At 34.2% G+C, this 17,625-nt stretch overlaps 1 protein-coding gene across 3 annotated transcripts in view; it reads left to right on the top strand.

The window, feature by feature from the left end:
- The window catches only part of PPP4R4 (protein phosphatase 4 regulatory subunit 4), a 70,496-nt gene that overhangs the window by 40,567 nt on the left and 12,304 nt on the right, over positions 1-17,625 (top strand). For all 3 annotated transcript variants that reach the window (XM_005241930.3, XM_027793208.2, XM_027793210.2), the window contains 10 exons: positions 2,936-3,057; positions 5,632-5,754; positions 8,345-8,514; positions 9,577-9,696; positions 11,693-11,770; positions 13,300-13,383; positions 14,659-14,841; positions 15,598-15,703; positions 16,501-16,648; positions 17,433-17,577. In XM_005241930.3, the coding sequence (XP_005241987.1) occupies positions 2,936-3,057; positions 5,632-5,754; positions 8,345-8,514; positions 9,577-9,696; positions 11,693-11,770; positions 13,300-13,383; positions 14,659-14,841; positions 15,598-15,703; positions 16,501-16,648; positions 17,433-17,577 (1,279 nt within the window). The remainder of the gene's footprint in view (positions 1-2,935; positions 3,058-5,631; positions 5,755-8,344; positions 8,515-9,576; positions 9,697-11,692; positions 11,771-13,299; positions 13,384-14,658; positions 14,842-15,597; positions 15,704-16,500; positions 16,649-17,432; positions 17,578-17,625) is intronic.

Here is a 17,625-nt window from a genome sequence, read left to right on the forward strand (position 1 = left end):
AAATAATTTTCATATTTTCCATCTTGAATGGCTTTGGGTTTAAAAGAACTTGTGATTACAGAAAAGAAAAGGAGTATTTGTCAGTATTGTTGATATTTGTAAAACTGAAAATTTAAGACACGTTTTGCCAAACTGAATTACTGAATAATCTGCGCTTGTGTTTATTTTTACTGTGTGTGTGTATCTCATATATATCTTTATGTATCTTGAAACTGGATTCTATTTCATGGAGATTAAAGATGAGTGAAAGAGGGGATTCTGTTTGTCTTCAGAGAGTGACCAGGGTGGTTTGGGTTTTTTTTTCATATATACTGAGTTTTGAAGGGAGGGACCGTTCTAACTGTCATACTATTTTGAAGTTTTTTGATGCCACCAAAATGGAAATCCACAGAAATGCATTTCCAAAGCATCTGTGGTTTTTTTTGCTTCCTGATTGATTTCAGAATGTAGTCCTATCCTTTGCTCCCCTGACCCTTCATAGGCCTTGCGTTCTTGTCTGTCTCAATCACCTTCCTTCCTCTCTCCTCACTGGTTATTGATCAATTCCATGAGATTTTTTTTTTGGTGTGTTATTTGAGATACTGTGTGCATTTCCATGGATTCCTCTAACCTTCTCAATTAACCTCTACTATAGTCAAGAGCTGAGAAGCAATCATATTAATTTGGCTTTGAAAATGATTTGTGACACATAATACAGAAAAGTATTTTTTAAAATAATGTAAGTAGGTTATTCTGAGTAAAATAAATTATCTAGGATATACATATAGTTAAAGAATACTTCTTTCAGATATAACTGGAAACATTTTTTATGTTTTAAAAATGTACAGCTGCCTAGATTGTCTTGCTCTGTGGCTCAGTCTATTGAGAACCAAAAAGTGGTTTTAGTGGTAGCTTTTAGGAGCACTGTGAATCGTGTGAATCTGCTTTCAGCAGTTTTGTTTGTTAACAAAATTGACTTTATTATAGGTGGGAGCTGCAAGTCTTGAAAGAAGATAGGTGTTACACAGTGGCAAATGATAGTACTGCTGATGATTTAGCCAGCCTTAGAGTACTGGTTTAATAGAGCTAAATATGTAGTTATCAGTTAGTGGTCCATTGTATATATTTTTCTTTCTTTCCTCCCCAGTGTTGATTTTTAGCATTTATGTATCCATATACACTACTTTCACAGGTTTTTGTCTAGTCCCTTCCCAATGATTTAGATGCTTTAATCTAGTAACAAATGGTGAACTGTCGGTATTTTTGGTGTGTGAACTGTATTGAGGATGAGTAGGCAGTAGGAAAATAAAGACAATTAAATAAACAGAAAGAAGCACATTATTAGGTAAATGCTGAAAGCATAATGTGACAACAGTCCCAATGCTTATTTTTACTATTTAGTGGTGTTACCACTAAATGATATCATGACATTTTCAAATAACTTTATATGAATGATTAATCATCTTTTTGTTAAGCTACATCTTAATCTGTTGGTAATAATAATAAACTCTGTAAGCTGCAAATCACTTTGCTGATTATAAACATTTGAAAGTGTTATTGTTCATAATTGACTTACAAAAGGGACAGCTGCTAGTTGTTTAGCCTGATTGGAAGAAGTATTTTGGGGCATTTTCAGTAAAAATCTGTCATCCTTCCTGGAGGTTGTGATCAGGCCTGTATTAAAACTGTGATTGAAATGACAGAATCTAAACTCTTCATGCACAGTTGCTCAGTGTCAAACATAGGTGTGAATTCGTCATCTTATTTAATGCTCACATAGTGTAATTTTATCAGTCTTTTGCTGCAGTTTTATGTTTTGGGCAGTATAAACACTGAGGGCTGGATCTCTGGTTATTACAAACTTTTGAGGTCCCATCCTTGAAATGTGGTGCTCACAAAAGCTTTCAGGAAGTGACAGGGAGGCAGTACATGAGAACAGGGCAAAATGGGCTTCTTAGCTCAAATGGAGGCAAATTCAAACACTAGAAACTTGCCTACTATAAATATAAAATGAGCGTAACAGAAAAAAAAAAAAAAAAAAGAAAAAAGTACCGAGTATGTCTTCCCTGTTCTTGTTGATAGTAGGGCTGCAGAAAAGCTCCTTCTAATCCCTTAAAGCAATCAGGAATCAGTTATACACTGGGGCATGGGAAATTATGCTGATTGGTTTCTTCTACAGAAGCTGTACTTTTGCTCCAAGAAGTGAATTTCTTTTCATCTTACTTGTGCCAGTCACCTTACTGCGCAAATATTTGTGTCCAAGAGTATTTAACTCTTCCTTATTCACCTCTCTGATTAAACTCTGATTTCAAAGTCAGTCCCTAATAAATAGTGATCTGCTGCCGATGTTTGAGTGGTGAGGACCATCACACACGCAGACACTGCTAGTAATTACCAAGGCAAAAAGAGAAGCAGAACCTGTTCCTTACTACTTTAAAACAAGCCTAAAAGCTAGTGTTTGGACTAATTAGGAAACCGTGTTTTCTCTGAGCAGTAGTTGCTTACCCTCTGTAAATAAGGAACATCTTTGGAGTGTAAGATTTCCAGACACTTCAGCATGACTCACATTTAATCATTTTGGCTGTGGAGCATTGCATTGAGCAGTTTCTACATGTTTGATCAGAAGAGTTTTCTTAGTGACACAGGGAAGTAGCTGACTCCTTTGTGTTTTTTCAGACTGCATTGTCTCTGGTTTATTTCAAGCTAATTTCAATGCCTTTTTGGGGATAAAGTTTCACATTTTAAACTTGCATGTTTCTTTGGCTGACAAAAAATAAAGTCCTCTGATTGCCTGGAAGTTTTTATTTTATTTTCATTTTCTTACAACTTTGTCGAGTTTTCATTCTTAGCCACCCAAAGAATTTCTAAATGAGTGTTTCAAGGAAGAATTCTGTTTTGCTGGAGCAATACTTTTTTCATTACATATTTTCTCTTGACTGCTTGACTCGCTTTGCAGGACAGAACTAACAAAAACTGTGGTGCTTCCTGAATTAGTAGAACTGGCAAGAGATGAGGGCAGCAGTGTACGCCTTGCAGCTTTTGAGACGTTAGTGAATCTGCTTGATATGTTTGATGCAGGTAAGCATTTAATTTAGGCTTACTAGCCCAGTTCTTAATGCTTTAATGGATCTTATAAATGTATTTAAATGCTTTTTGTTCCGTTTGCGTTCTTCAGACATTTCTGTTTTTATTTTGTTTATTGTTTTATCCTTTATATATTTCATGACTTGCAGTGCTTTATAGCACTTTTAAGGAAGGTGAACCAGTTGTCCCCAAAATCAGTTATCTTACTCCAAGTTTCTAATGTAATAAGGTTAAATGGAATGAGTAAAAGTACTGTATAAATGACGGGAATATTGGGTTGTTAGTATTCACTTAATGCTGTCAATACACAAAATACGAATGTTAGCTCAACAGATGCAATTGCTTGTATTTTTTTTGCTTTTGGCTAGGTTTTGCTTCTTAACTGAAGTAAAGCCAGTCCTGACTAAAGGCTGCAACCTGACTTCTGAGCTGAAGCACCCAGACTGGGGCAATGATATGATATTTGTGTGTGTATCAGCAAATCTTGCAGGTTTTAACATCCAGTGTTATATGTCAAATACACTTGCAAATTTTGGAACAAAAAATATTCCTCCAAGTCCCATAAGCTGCAGTGCGCACAATTGATTGGTTTTAGAAGTACTAAGCATCATCAACTTCTATTTAAATTCCTTTAAACTTGCAGATATATGACACTGAAAGCTTTCTTCTTTGCAACGAGAAAGTATGTGTATTTAATAAAGCTTTTCTGTATTTAAAAGAGAAAATGTACATCCTTGTATCTTTCTCAGCATGCTTTATCTTTCCTCTAACGAACATGCGTATTTCACGCTTCTCCAGGTGTAGGGGTGAGTGTCTGTGTCTTCATATAAGGAAGGAGAAATTCTCTGTTCTTTATCCAGTTCTTCTGGCATAATGGTGGTGGATTACTTACAGTCATGGCTCTTGGGTTCTTGTTGCCAGTTCAGCTCAGCATTGACCAGGACAAACTTTAGGACTGCTCCAGCACAGGGGAACATTCTGGGTGACTGCTGTGCCTTGTCCTCCAATCAACTGCTCCATCTAGATTTTTTCAGAGGGATGTAGAAGACAATAACAATCAGGTTTTCTGGCTCTGTATTGGTTGGTTCTCTGGTGTTGATTATTTGTGGGTTTTTTACAACTGGAAATGTACAAAACAGCAAAGTACATGATGGATCATTGCTATAGTCTGTTTCAAAAAAATATTTTATATTGTTGATCGTTGCTCTCGCTGCTCATTATTTGCCACTTTGCTCTTTATACTGTCTTTTTCCAAACTCTCAGTTGTTTATCTTCATTAGCAACTCTGTATTTTGCACCACGTTTCTCACTCCTACTCCCGTCTTACTGACTCTGCTACTCCTTCCTGATACATAAGTGAGGAGCAAATATTTACTGTGCAGGAACTTGGTGATGAATTACTAAAATACATGATTGCATATAAGCCATATGGAAGAGTACATAAAGAAATAAGATAATTTTGGGGAGAATACCATAAATGGAGTTTTTAGCAGTTAGTGCTTATATCAGTAAAGTATGATAGTAAGTTAATTTTCAAATTATTGAGCTTTTGCATTGATGCTAACAAGTTTGTGCTTCTCTTTGCACCTCCCAGTCTTCACTCCTCCCTCCCTCAATCGCTGTACCTACTGCTTTTAGCTGTTGAAAAAAGCTTAGAGAAAGCAATCAGGGATTGTTTGCAGATTTGTAAAGAATGTGTTTCTAGAAATTGGTTTTGTGTGGTTTTTAGTTTCATGGCTGAACTATAAAATGAACATTTTGAAGGTAGATGACCCGAAATTATATCCTAGGGTGTCTTTCTCACAGCATCAAGACATTTCTTCACGTCGACCTAAGTATTTTATTCGGCCATAATTATCTCCTGAGTTTTGGTCTTGATCTACAATTAAAAAATCCTAATCCCTTTAAAACTTGAACATTTTAAAATATGATGACTTTATTTAAAACAAGCCAAAGCACATAAATTTCTTTGACAATTTATTCCTTTATTTTATAAGGAGGCAGAGTGCTTGGATTTGGCTTTAATCTCTGAATGATTTAATTTCTTTCCTCTCTCCTTAATTATTTTTTTTCTCTGTGAATTTATTGTTTACTAAAAGATTTTCAATCTCCTCTTCTCAGTAGGTTGGAAAAATTCACTTCCAGTGTATCCAGATATTTCCTTTCCTGTCATGGTCATGTTTGGTCTTGATCTCCCTGTATTCCTACTATTGTAGGAAATCTTATTATAGGAGTATTGCAGTATTCTTTCTCTCCCTGTATCCTCGGTGAATGGAGAAGTTAGTGACTGTTCATTTATTCTGTCTCAACCTTTAGTGGGGGAATGCCTTTTCGTTAAAAACAAACAACAAAGAAAATAGGTAAGGTACTGAAATTTAGGACCTGAGTTATGGTAGTATGTTTGTCATTCTCCATACTTTCTGTTTTCTACCTCCAGTAAGTACCTGCCAAAAATAGTCCTGAGCATGTTAAATGATATTTTCATAACTTGTTATGGAAGTCTACTCTCTGTGCTTTATTTTAGATGTTGATAAATGGCTAACATTAAAAATGTCTTTTGTTTTTCAGATGATAGGAGTCAAACTGTCCTCCCCTTAGTGAAATCATTCTGCGAAAAATCCTTCAAAGCAGATGAATCTATCTTGGTTTCTTTATCATTCCATTTAGGGAAACTGTGTAATGGTTTATATGGTATGATTTAATGTTCCTTTAAAAAACATCTTAAAAATTAGGGAAGACTGGAGAATTTGAAGCCCTTGAAAAATATCCAGATTTGAATGTATCAAATGAAATGATTGTTAGGGAAGGAAAGATGGAAGTAAAACTCTGAAATCATCTATTGCGTAACTATTGGGTTTTGTAAATTTCCTTTTTGGGTCTCCATCTGTTTATTTTTTCTTTTTTTTGTTTAGACAGGGACAGAGGTTTTTGTTTAGAGAGGGACAGAGTTGTTTGTTTAGACAAGGTCAGAGAGGAAATGTGGTGGTTTGTGTTTATTGGTTTGACTGATTTGTTTTGACTCCTTCTTGTATATTCTAGAGCTTATGAGTTGGATGACTAAACTCTTGAAACTAGAAACCTTTGAAAACACAGTATGATATTGACTGTGTATGTTCACTTCTGTGCTTGATACCCTTTTTGAGGCACCGCACAGAGGTGGCCCATAAGGAACTTCGGGGGAGGAAGGAGACCTAATGGCATGTGGATTCCCAGCTGCAGCTGAGGCCAAATCTGTACCTACAATTGTGGTTTTCACCTAAGCGCAGCAGATCTTTCCTTGATAATTCTGCCCACCACATACCCTCTACACAGAGCTTACCTGGGGAGGGACAACACAGAATCATGGATTTATATTGTAGAAAATTTCTTCCTAGACTCTTAAACCCTTTGATCTTATGGATCTTTAAAATTTTCATGTTAGAGACTGTCAAAGGGACCATTGCCTCACTACAAATAACTTGAAAGGGCTGTTCCACATGTCAAACTGTTATTTACAGAGATACAGAGCTACGGCAGTCCATACTGGTTTTATCGTGTCTTCCCAGTCATCTTTTCTCTAGGCTGAATAACTTAATGGCCCATTTCTCTTCACTTCTGAATGCTGTCTAGCAAGTTCATATTTTTCTTGAAGTGTTACACCTTGGCAGAGGTGAGCAAAGTGAAAGGGTTGCTTCATGTGTCTTCCCAGCTGTATTGCTCTTTGCATTTTTCAGTATGAAAATCTGTCCCCCCTTTTTATTTTTCCAATAGTTTGACAGTATTTGTTCAAGGGCACTTTTGGTTTTTTCGTTTTGGGTTTTTTGGGGTTTTTTTTTGGTTTGGTTTGGTTTTTTACATAAGTATGACAGCTAGTCTCTCTCTTTCCTGGTCTTGTGCTGGTGATATAGATGTGGCGAAGCATGGTACCTTACCTTTGTCCTAATGGAATAATAGTCTAAAGTTTTAAGACCATGTATCCAGTTTCTGAAGTTAATTTTAAACTCTATCTTGTGAAGAGTAAACAGTCCTCTTCCTAGGTTGATGCTATCAGAATATTTAATAAGCCAAGTCTCTAATCCAACATCTCAAAAAACCAATGAAAATACCAAATAGCACCAGAACTAGGATAGACCTTTCTTTATACATTTGCCTAATCTTGTCAGTGAGCCATGGGTAACTTTAACTGTTTTTCTAAGCAGTTTTGCATCATCTTTGTAGTTTTTCATCTCTCTTTCCTGAGCCCTTATTTTGCTTGTGAATAACGTGACCTTTACTGCATCTTTTGTATTCAGGGGACCTGTAATCCAGTACTAGAAGGAAATGGAATATATTTGACAAGTTTTGCTTTTGCCATGTTGGCTGCCACTCATTTTCTTACTTTCTTTTCAGTATTTACAAGTAGATTTTTTTAATTTTTATTCCAATTTTTTTGAAAAACATGAAAGTAATCTGACCGATCTCTTATTATGTGACTTGTCCTTCCCCTCTCCAACTGTTAAATATCAGTACCACTTTTCTATTCTGATATCTCACTTATTTAAGATTTCAGCAGCTAGTACTTTAAATAGTTTTGAATACTGGAATGAAGCACATCTGACCCTGCACATTTTGAAAAACTGGTTTAAGTATTTACCAACCTGTCCCTTCTCTACTTAAAGCTTAAATCTTTGTCACTGATATTAATTATACTGAGTCTGATGATACTAGTGGAATTTGAGAAAGAAAATAAAAGCATTAAGCATTTCAACCTTCTTGGTACCAATCACTGATAGCTTTCTTTTCTCTCTTCAGTAGAAAACTGCCTTTCATTGATTGTTCTCTTATTAGTAATGTATTTATAAAATGACTTGTAATTTTCGAAGTCATCTTGTTAGTTGCATTCCATTTTTTCTGAGTTTTCTAATTTTATTCTTACACCTCTTTGTTATCTGTAGCAACATGACCTTATTTTTCAACTTTCTACAGGCATGCATTCTTCATATGGCTGAGTTCCATAAAGATTTTAATCAAGAAGAAATCAGTCTTAGAGGAACAAACATACATATTCATAATCCTGCAGTTAATGTTCTGAGTATTTCAATAACTATATGGACAGAAATTAAGATTCACTCTCTTATAGTTAGATGTTATTTTTATGTGATCACTTTTTCTGTATAATGTATGCTGATGATACTCTACTGAGATGAGGCAGGAGGTGGCATAAAGATCGACATATTTGATAGATTTGTAAATGAGTTTTGTTTGGGCCATTATTAATAGCATTTGTAATGAAGAAAGTAATTTTTTTTATTATTATTTTTAGGCATTTTTACTCCTGAACAGCATTTACGGTTTTTGGAATTTTATAAGAAGCTTTCCACACTGGGTTTACAGCAGGAAAATGGCCACAATGATAATCAACTACAACTTCAAACTCTGGAACAGGAAAAGAAGTATATTTCAGTGAGGAAGAATTGTGCTTACAATTTTCCAGTAAGCAACATTAATTTCAGGTTAAATAATTTGTGTCATGCCTATAGTTCACTAAATAGGACTGCATGAATGATAGAGAAGTTATTCCCAATTGTGCCTTGTTAGCTAGATTCTAGCTCTCCTCTGGAAAGCTCAAGTTGATGGCTTAAAGTAGAGCTTCTCCAAAAGAGTTACCAGAAAAGATTCCTCTTTCCATAGCCTCAGAAAATTATTGGGAACTTTTGACTTGGAGAGTGTTGTTCTAAGAGGTTACTGGTCTCATTTTTTCCTACACATTTTCTCCAAACCGTTACCACAAGGGCTTTGAGAAAATGGCTGTGAGAATCCCTGGTTTCAAACTGCTCAGAGCTAGGTTTTTGCATTTGCTGTCAACCATGGTATTCCAGGGAGTTGAAGATTGAATCTGAACGGTTAGATTCATGTTTTAGTAATATTCCTGTCTGAATACAGAAAGTCTTTTCAAGTTTATGTGATGTCTTTAAACTTGCCATTCATGTTTCTGTAAATCTACTTTGTATTTCAACATTCTGCATTTATATTTAAAGAAAACATGTTTGTACGGAGAGCCAGTAGACAGTTATTTTTATTCTACCTTTTAAAGACAAGCACCCTGTAGGTAGGTAGACATCTGTTGGTTCATTTGAGCAAAACCAAGGTATGTACATACATAATTATGTTGAAATTCAGATGCTCGCTTTGCTGCTTGCTAAAATGTTTCTTGTTTTTGAAGTCTCCAGTTGCAGCTTCCACTAGTGTACAGGAACATTAACGATATTTATACAACTAAGGTGTTTTTATGTTGTGGTTTTAAGTTATGTCATCAGAAGAAAATCCTGCAGTGTGTCTGGAAGATATGTAAATTCAGTTTAGTTCTCAACTCCAGAACTTGTCTGGCGCCTGTGTTTTGACATGGCCATCAGAAATGACACACCTTCTCTTTAAAATCACAACCTGTTATCTCCCAAGTGTCTTGCTTGTTGTACCTCAATGTTTTCACCTAGTAATCTTCGATAATGTGGTCCTTTAGCTATACAGTTAATAAAGGAATTTATCTTTCCACAGGCTATGATCGTTTTTGTGGATCCAAAGAACTTCCATTTAGAACTGTATTCTATATTCTTCTGCCTTTGTCATGACCCTGAGGTTCCTGTCAGATATACTATGGCCATAAGCTTCTATGAAGTAAGTCTACAACAGTTCTTTGTTAGTACTTTTTATACTAGTAAAATAATACTAGTAAATTTATATTTTTTTAAAAAAATAAATTTATAAAATTTATAAAATTGTATTTTATTATAAAATTTAATTTATAAATTTTAGTGAATTTAGTAAAATTATACTAGTAAAATAATAAAAATACTTTTTTTTAATAAAATCTTTTTATTTTATGCCGTTTTCTGCTTTAAGCCTGTTTGTGACTATTTAACCAAAATAAAAAGACTTGAGAAAACCTGTTGAAATGATTTAGTTTTTCAGAAGTGTTCAATCCCTTCTAGCCTGTATTTGTACATGTGTATGTATATGTTAGTCTAAGTTGTGTGACATTTGGCTACAAGAGCCTACTCCTAGGTGAGATTTTAAGGAGCAAAAGCTAGAAGAAACTTATAATGGTTTAGTACCACAAACATAAGCAATTGTATTAATTACAATATTTGAAGGCTTTCAATGCTATTAGAAAGCAATGAGGAAAAAGGGAGAAAGGAACTTGCCATTTCTGGTCTTGAAAACCTTCTTTAGAACTGTACAGTTTGCTACTATGCTTGTGTTCTGTGGAATGTATTTACATGAATCAAATCTAAGTTAAATGCTTAATTTAATATGAAACTGCTTGGAAATTTGTGCAGATGTAAAGGCATATGTATTCTTATTATTCCATCCAGTTTACATTAAGTTCCACTGTATTATTTTTGTAAAATTTAAAAAATGTACAACTGCATAGATATTATTCACTGTATGGGGTGAATTCTGAAAATGAAGATGAACTCTTTCCCGATTGCAGTAACCCATATAGGGAGACCTTCAAGATTTTCATAGTGTTTTACTCGAGCTAGCCTTTTATCTCACTTTGTTGCTGGGGGAATTAGTAAGTTAACCAACTTCTGAAAGCATTTAAATCACTAGTAGAGGCATAAATGAAGCTAAGGTGGCTTTATTTCCACCATTTTAATAAATTTCCCATTCTCATTACCTGTTGATGACTTGTCTTAATGAACAATAATGCAAAGTAATTGTTGAAATTGTAAAGCTAGCATCTAATTCTATGTAATATTTTGTGTTAGGTGTATAACACTTTTAAGGTACTGTCTAAATATAAGCAAAGTATTTTAACTGATTTAAAAAAAACCCAACACTGTATAGTTATACCTTGATCTGAATATACATTTAGTGCTGTTTGATTTAATTTTAACACCATAACTAGGCAACCAATGACAGCCAAAAATGAGTAGTTTATGGCATTAACTGCAAGGTGGATTACTTTTTGTTAAATAAACTCCTGTGGCCATTTCCTTAAAGTTTTGTCTTGATTGGAAGCAAGCTTTTATTTTTGCTTGGCATATATAAACAAAGAAAACTATTAAAAAGCATCATCTAAATATTCTGTATGGAAAAAATCTCATTCCTCATATTTTTCTCATATTTGCTATAAAAACTTTTTAACAGTGTGGAGACTGCTGGTGGTTTTTTTAGAAATTTATATGTGACTTATGAATCAGAGTAAAAAAAAAACAACCAGAGAACTAAGGAATGAAAACTTCAGATGAAAAGGTTAGGGAGACTTAAAATTCAGCACAGGCTAAGCCTATTTTTATATTTTATCTTCTGTAAATTATATAGCAGGCTGACTATTCACTCTCCAAAGGAGTATAAAGTACAACATTTGATTATTCTAGAAGGAATTTTTCTAGCCTTGCAGTGCAGTCTTAAAAGTTTTTGGTAAATGTGAAATAGAGTTAATTCTAAAAGTATGTTTCATGGATAGGTAACAGGCCTGTTTCTTTGTATAAGCATATTTTTAATGTGATCCATGGGAAAGTGTACAGCTTTAGAAGGCTGATATTAAACAATTGTTCTGCATCCCTTCTTCATGCTTGCTGTAAATAAGCACATGTAGTATAGTTGTTGTAGTGCCATGGAAGTAAAGAATGTTTCACCTTGCTATCTCATTGTCATTTTTTAGGTTGCTAAGCTTTTAAATTCTGGTGTATATGCAATACATAAAGAACTGGTTACCCTATTACAGGATGAGTCACTGGAGGTAATATACTTTTATTGGAACTTTCTTTTGCTTGTTACATTGAGGCAGATTATCTTGATGTTTGATAACTGCAATAACACGGTACAGTAACTGTTTGAAATGATAAACAGCTTTTACTTCTGTTTCACAGATGCTTCATAAAGATGCCAGCCTTCTGTGAATAAAAAGGAGGAAAACAGAAAGGTGTTTGAATTTAGTAAACCCACAGTGAATTTATTAGCTTTTAAAAATAATCGCTCTAAATTCTTTTAATTGTTCCATTATTTATTAGCATACAAGTTCTATGGAAAGATTTGGTTTTCATACTATATTAAAATAGTCATTGATAACATTCCAGTTATTTGCTTTGTTTTATTTTCATTTATGGACTTGAAGAGGAGATGAAAAAGATGTGTGTGGTTCAAAGATCGAGATTTATAGAAAGAGTTTCAGTCCAAGATCTGGTACAGAATCTGTGAGTGTTTATAGGACACTTTAACTCAGTTTCAACCTGTGTAAAACATGAATCACTTCGCTATATTACAGACAATATAGTCAGACTTTTTTGGATTGAAAAAAAGACAAATATTTATGTTTGAGACAGAAATCACCATTTCCTCTGATACCACTTATTCCAATATTGATCTTTTTTGTTTTCTGTGTAGGATCTTTAGATGTGGCATAGAAAAATGAGCTTTGCTTTCAGGTTTTTCTTTTGGTTCCCTTTGTTAGACATTTTCAAGGAAATTAAAAGTGTTCATAGCATATCTACTTATTGTTTATGAAATTCTGACCCGTCTTAAAAGATTTCTCAAACTGAACACCTGAAAGCTGAGACTGAGCAGCTGGTCATTTTGAAAAATTCCTTGGTAATAATAATAAATACTAAATAATAAAAAGTACTCGGTGCTTTGTCTTACACACCACCTCAGGCAGAATTGGTGCCAAAAATATTTAATTATGTACTTTTCTAGTCTAGTTTCAAGTAGTACAATATTTGAAAACAACATTAGAAAGTATGGTTATTCTATTAATAGAAGATATATATTCTATTTTCATTTATCTACTGGAGTTTTTTGTAAAGCAAGAAAAATTGCTTTTAAGATTCAGCTGACAAATACATATATGAAAACATTCCTTGTGTTTGCCAAGGCTTTTACTTAACTGTCTATGAAATACAGATCTTTCTTCAGTATGAATGTACATTTTCAAATATTGTTTGCTGTGAATAGTTCAGAAAGCATTGACTGTGGTATTCACTTAGATCAAAACTATAGTTTGTTTTCTTAAACTGAAATTTAAGATAAATTTAATTAAGTGTGTACTTAGTAAGGAAGGTATTACTTAATACACTAAAACATCAATTTTAAATCCCAGTCCTCATCAATGCAAATGTATTTAATCTCATTCTTTTTCTTTCTTTTTTTTTTTTTTACATGGATATGAGAGAACAGTAACGTAAGAGGTGTCAGCAGGGATATGTTGGTGAGAGATAAAAATCGTGTCAAGTTAATATATAGACCTCATTCATGCAGCTTTTCTTTAAATAGGTGTTAGATGCCCTGGTAGGTCACCTTCCTGAAATCCTTGAACTAATGACTAATGGAGGAGAAAACAGTGGATCCGAAAGCAAGGTGAGTATTCTCAGGGTTTTATATTTTTTTTATTTGCTTTCTAATGAAGGTAGTAACAAAGTTGTTCAGGCATATATTGTATGAAAAGGCTTAGATAGTTAGTTTCTGCTTTGGAAAAATATAAAATTTCTGTGCTGTTTTGACTTTTTGTTGACATTATAATTTTTTAAAGTAAAAAGAAAAGGTTTTGAAAGTTCAGACTTTTTTCTAATTAACCAGAGATTTGCTGAAATAGATCACATTTTGAAATATAATATTTAAGTCAACACAAAAGTTGGTTTCATGCTGAAGGTGTGATAGCTAATACCTAAATATTACTTTTTAAAAAATATAGGCAACTGCCAATGGTTGCTGTTTTCAGACACAGCTTCTGCTAGAAGCAAATCTATTGCCTGAAGTATAGGCACTGAATTACGACTTCAGAGATCTATATTCAGCTCCCAACTTTGCTGATTTAATTGTATGAACCACTGAACAACATTTTATTCAATAACTCCTCACCTGTAAAATGGCATGTTGAAAGACCACCTGTTGCTTCAGGATGCTGCTTTGAGCATGCTTCCTAAATGTATAGAGAAATTGAGATATTACAACATAAGAACCAAATCAATTTATTTTCATGTATGGACAAAAGCTGAGAGTGTAATTTTAAAATGGGAATTTGTTGGATGTTTATAGCTGTAAATGTATATAACTGCAATGTCAAGTGTGGCGGTCTGTTTCATTTTGCTTAGTGCTAAAGAGAGTTTAGCTTGGCTACTATAAAGTTTTGCTTCCTACTGAAAAAAGATATATAATTCCTGCTAAAACTAATCAGGGAGCTGGGAAGAATAAATGCAAAAACTGAGAGGCTAGAAGGAAAATGGGGTTTATTTGGTTCGAGAAAAAGACTGGGGAGGGGTGTTATGATGGTCTTCATAGCTATAAAAGAGTATTATGAAGAGAACAGTGATCAGTTTTTCTTTGTCAGGAAGAGGGTTGGAAATGCAAGTGTATTTAATCAGGTATTGGAATAGCTTTTTGACTAGTTAAGTGGAATTTACCGCTTAGGGGAGATTGCTTAATCCCGATCGTTAATTTTTTGTAAGAAAAAGTTAAACTATTATCTGCTGAAAATGATCACAGCATAGCTGATCCTGTCTGAGGAGAGTAATTAATTGACCCCTTAAAATCTCTTTCCTTCTTACATTGTTGTGATGTACTTTTTACGCATAGTAACACACCATACAGCTAGAAGATGTAAAATTATTTTCATGTTTATATTTTTATTTCTAGTTATTGTCTATTCCTGACTTGATTCCTGCATTAACGACAGCAGAACAGAGGGCAGCAACTTCTTTAAAATGGAGAACTCACGAGAAGTTACTGCAAAAATATGCATGTCTCCCTCATATCATATCAAGTGATCAGATTTATTACCGTTTTCTTCACAGAATGTTGACAATCATTTTGACAAATGTGAGCCTGCCTGTCTCTTTCACATTGTTTTTTATCTGTTTATGCTATTTAGAACAATGGCTGCCAGATATTTGCTATGTGTAGTACTTAAATATATCAGGGTCTTAAAGTACTGTTTCTCATTGCATGTGGTATATCAGGTTGGGGTTTTTTTTATATGACTGAGAAATTGCTCTGAGAACTAACCCCCATTTGAGGAACAAAATTGGATTGACAGATTGTCATGTTTTTCCTCCCACCCAAGATTTCTTTCCTTTCCTTGTGCTTATTATCAGTTTATTTCTAGGTAAATCAAAACTTTTCCCTCTGAGATGCGCCTTCTTTTTCTTGATTCCATACGTGACTTTCCATTGTGTTTTGTTCTATATGAAAGAACAGTTTACTCTAAAAATGAATGATCATTTAGAGCCACTAATCTGAAATTTTACTGAATTTAAATCAAGAGTAAAACTGTCTGTTGTAAGAAAATATGTAAGATTTATTTTCTAACACCTGCAATATAGAAGGTGCCTTCCAAACATGGAATACTTTAAGGTGTTTGTGAAATAGTTGAATAAACGTGTTAGGCAGAAGAGATAAAAGACATAGGTGGGTCATGAATTGGCCAAACTTCCTTATTCTCCCTTATATTGTGGCAATTACTTCAAAATTTATGAAGTTAAACTTTTTAGCTACTTTTCTGCTTCTAGAATTTTTGTACATTTTTAGTCACATTCCTTCAAGTATGTTTAATTCTGGTCCCTTTGTTTTTTCAAGAATGTCCTGCCAGTCCAAAAAGCAGCTGCTCGAACTCTCTGCGTTTATTTGCGTTATAATCGCAAACAAGAACAGAGGCATGAGGTTATTCAGAAACTGATTGAACGTAAGATGATTTTTCCATGATTACTTAGAGATGCAAGTTAGTTTTGACTGAAGATCTATTTATGGTTATATTTGTTCAGTGTAACTTCCTGCTATCATTACTTAGAAGGCAGTCAGTTGCTCCTTTTATCATCAGTCAAAACATGTGTGTATGCGAGGAATGTATCTAAAGCTTATGCAAAGGAATTGGGAAAAAGGCAATGTGGGAAATTGATAATATGCCAAGATCCCTTCAACCCTACTCCCTGAATCCAAAATTGCTCAGCTGTAGGTGCTGCAACATACAAAATACACTTCCTCTGTAGAGGTAAAATTCTCTAGAGGCTTCAGCGTAAGAAGTGTTGAATAAATCTTTTCAGAAATGAATTTATGAGTGAGTTAGTCACCTAAGTTAACTTTCTGGTCTATGCTAGGTGTTTTAAAGATAGGTTAGAAGGTTGAATAGTTCCCACTGGCAATCCTTAATGCTTACATAGTAATTCTGCCACACTTATGACATGGTTTGAATGGCGTACAGGGCTTTGTTCAACACAGTAGCTAGTTAACTTGCTGGTTTTGCTTTTGCAAATGGTTAAAGGGATGGATTAAATTTCTGAGGAAAAAAAATGCTCGCTGACAGAAATGGTCATTGAATTGAAAAGGTTAGGCTTTCACTGAAAGGAAGAATTAAGACAGGCTGAGAAGGAGTGCCTTGTGAGGAGTGTAATAATCATCTTTAGTCAAAGGTTAATGTTTGAAATGTTTACTAGCTGACATTGAAAACTTAACCAACAATATCTGTGGATTGTTGTTTTTCAGAACTGGGCCAAGGAAAAAGTTATTGGAACAGGCTTCGGTTTCTAGATACTTGTGAATTCATTATGGAACTGTTTTCAAAATCATTCTTCTGTAAATACTTCTTTCTACCTGTGCTTGAACTTACACATGATCCAGTGGCAAATGTGAGGTACTGTATGAAGAGTATGTAACAGTGTACAGGAAAAAAGCTCTAAATAATATATTACGAAATATAGTTACACGTCTTATGTCTTGTTTAAATAATGGGACTTAAGTAAAAAGATAGATTCCTTCAAAGTGAGCAGTACTAAAGGTGTAGGGGACTACAGGACAATGTCAGGAAACCACAGAAGCAGGTTAGTCTGAATGTTTGGGGGACTGGTTCAAAGTGTCAGTTTTTGGGAGTGAGAAAGGAACACCGAGGCAGAGGAGCAAGCAACAGGTGAGATCAAAGCAATATGCTGTTTCATGGGTGTAGAGAAAGAAACATAACTTCACAGTCTCCAATAATTTCCATCCATTTCAACATTGTGGTATGGAAAGTAAGACACACAAGCAATTCTTTCAGTGGTCTGGGTTGCACAGATTTTTTTCTTTACTGAAGAGATAGGGACCAAACAGTCATTACTGGTAAAAAAGATAGTTGTTTTTTTTTTTAAATGTATTTTGTGTGATTTTATGCTTTTAATCATATTCCTGATGTGTGTACTTCATGTGGTCATCATTAACATGTCTAATAATACTAATGCTGCAGAGATTTACATAAGCATAATTTGCACACACATGTGTGCATTCAGTAAGCTTTGCTAAGTAAAGTTGATTACCAAGTGAAACGGTTTAAACAGACCTACTAACTTATTTTATGTCAAATGCTAGCATGCAATACAAAAAGTAAGGTTTAATAAACACCTGCATCAAAAGGTGAATATTTACTTTTTTCTTTTTTTTTTTAGAATGAAACTATGCTACTTGTTGCCAAAAGTTAAATCTACTCTGAAGATTCCCACTGATAAACATTTACTTCAGCAGTTGGAATTATGTATAAGGAAACTTTTGTGTCAAGAGAAAGACAAAGATGTCCTGACTATTGTGAAAAGAGTAAGTATTTTTCTTTTCCCGCAGCATTTTATCTTGGGGTTATCACTC

The sequence above is a fragment of the Falco peregrinus genome, chromosome 1 (assembly GCF_023634155.1).
Source record: "Falco peregrinus isolate bFalPer1 chromosome 1, bFalPer1.pri, whole genome shotgun sequence".
Taxonomy (NCBI): Eukaryota; Metazoa; Chordata; class Aves; order Falconiformes; family Falconidae; genus Falco; species Falco peregrinus.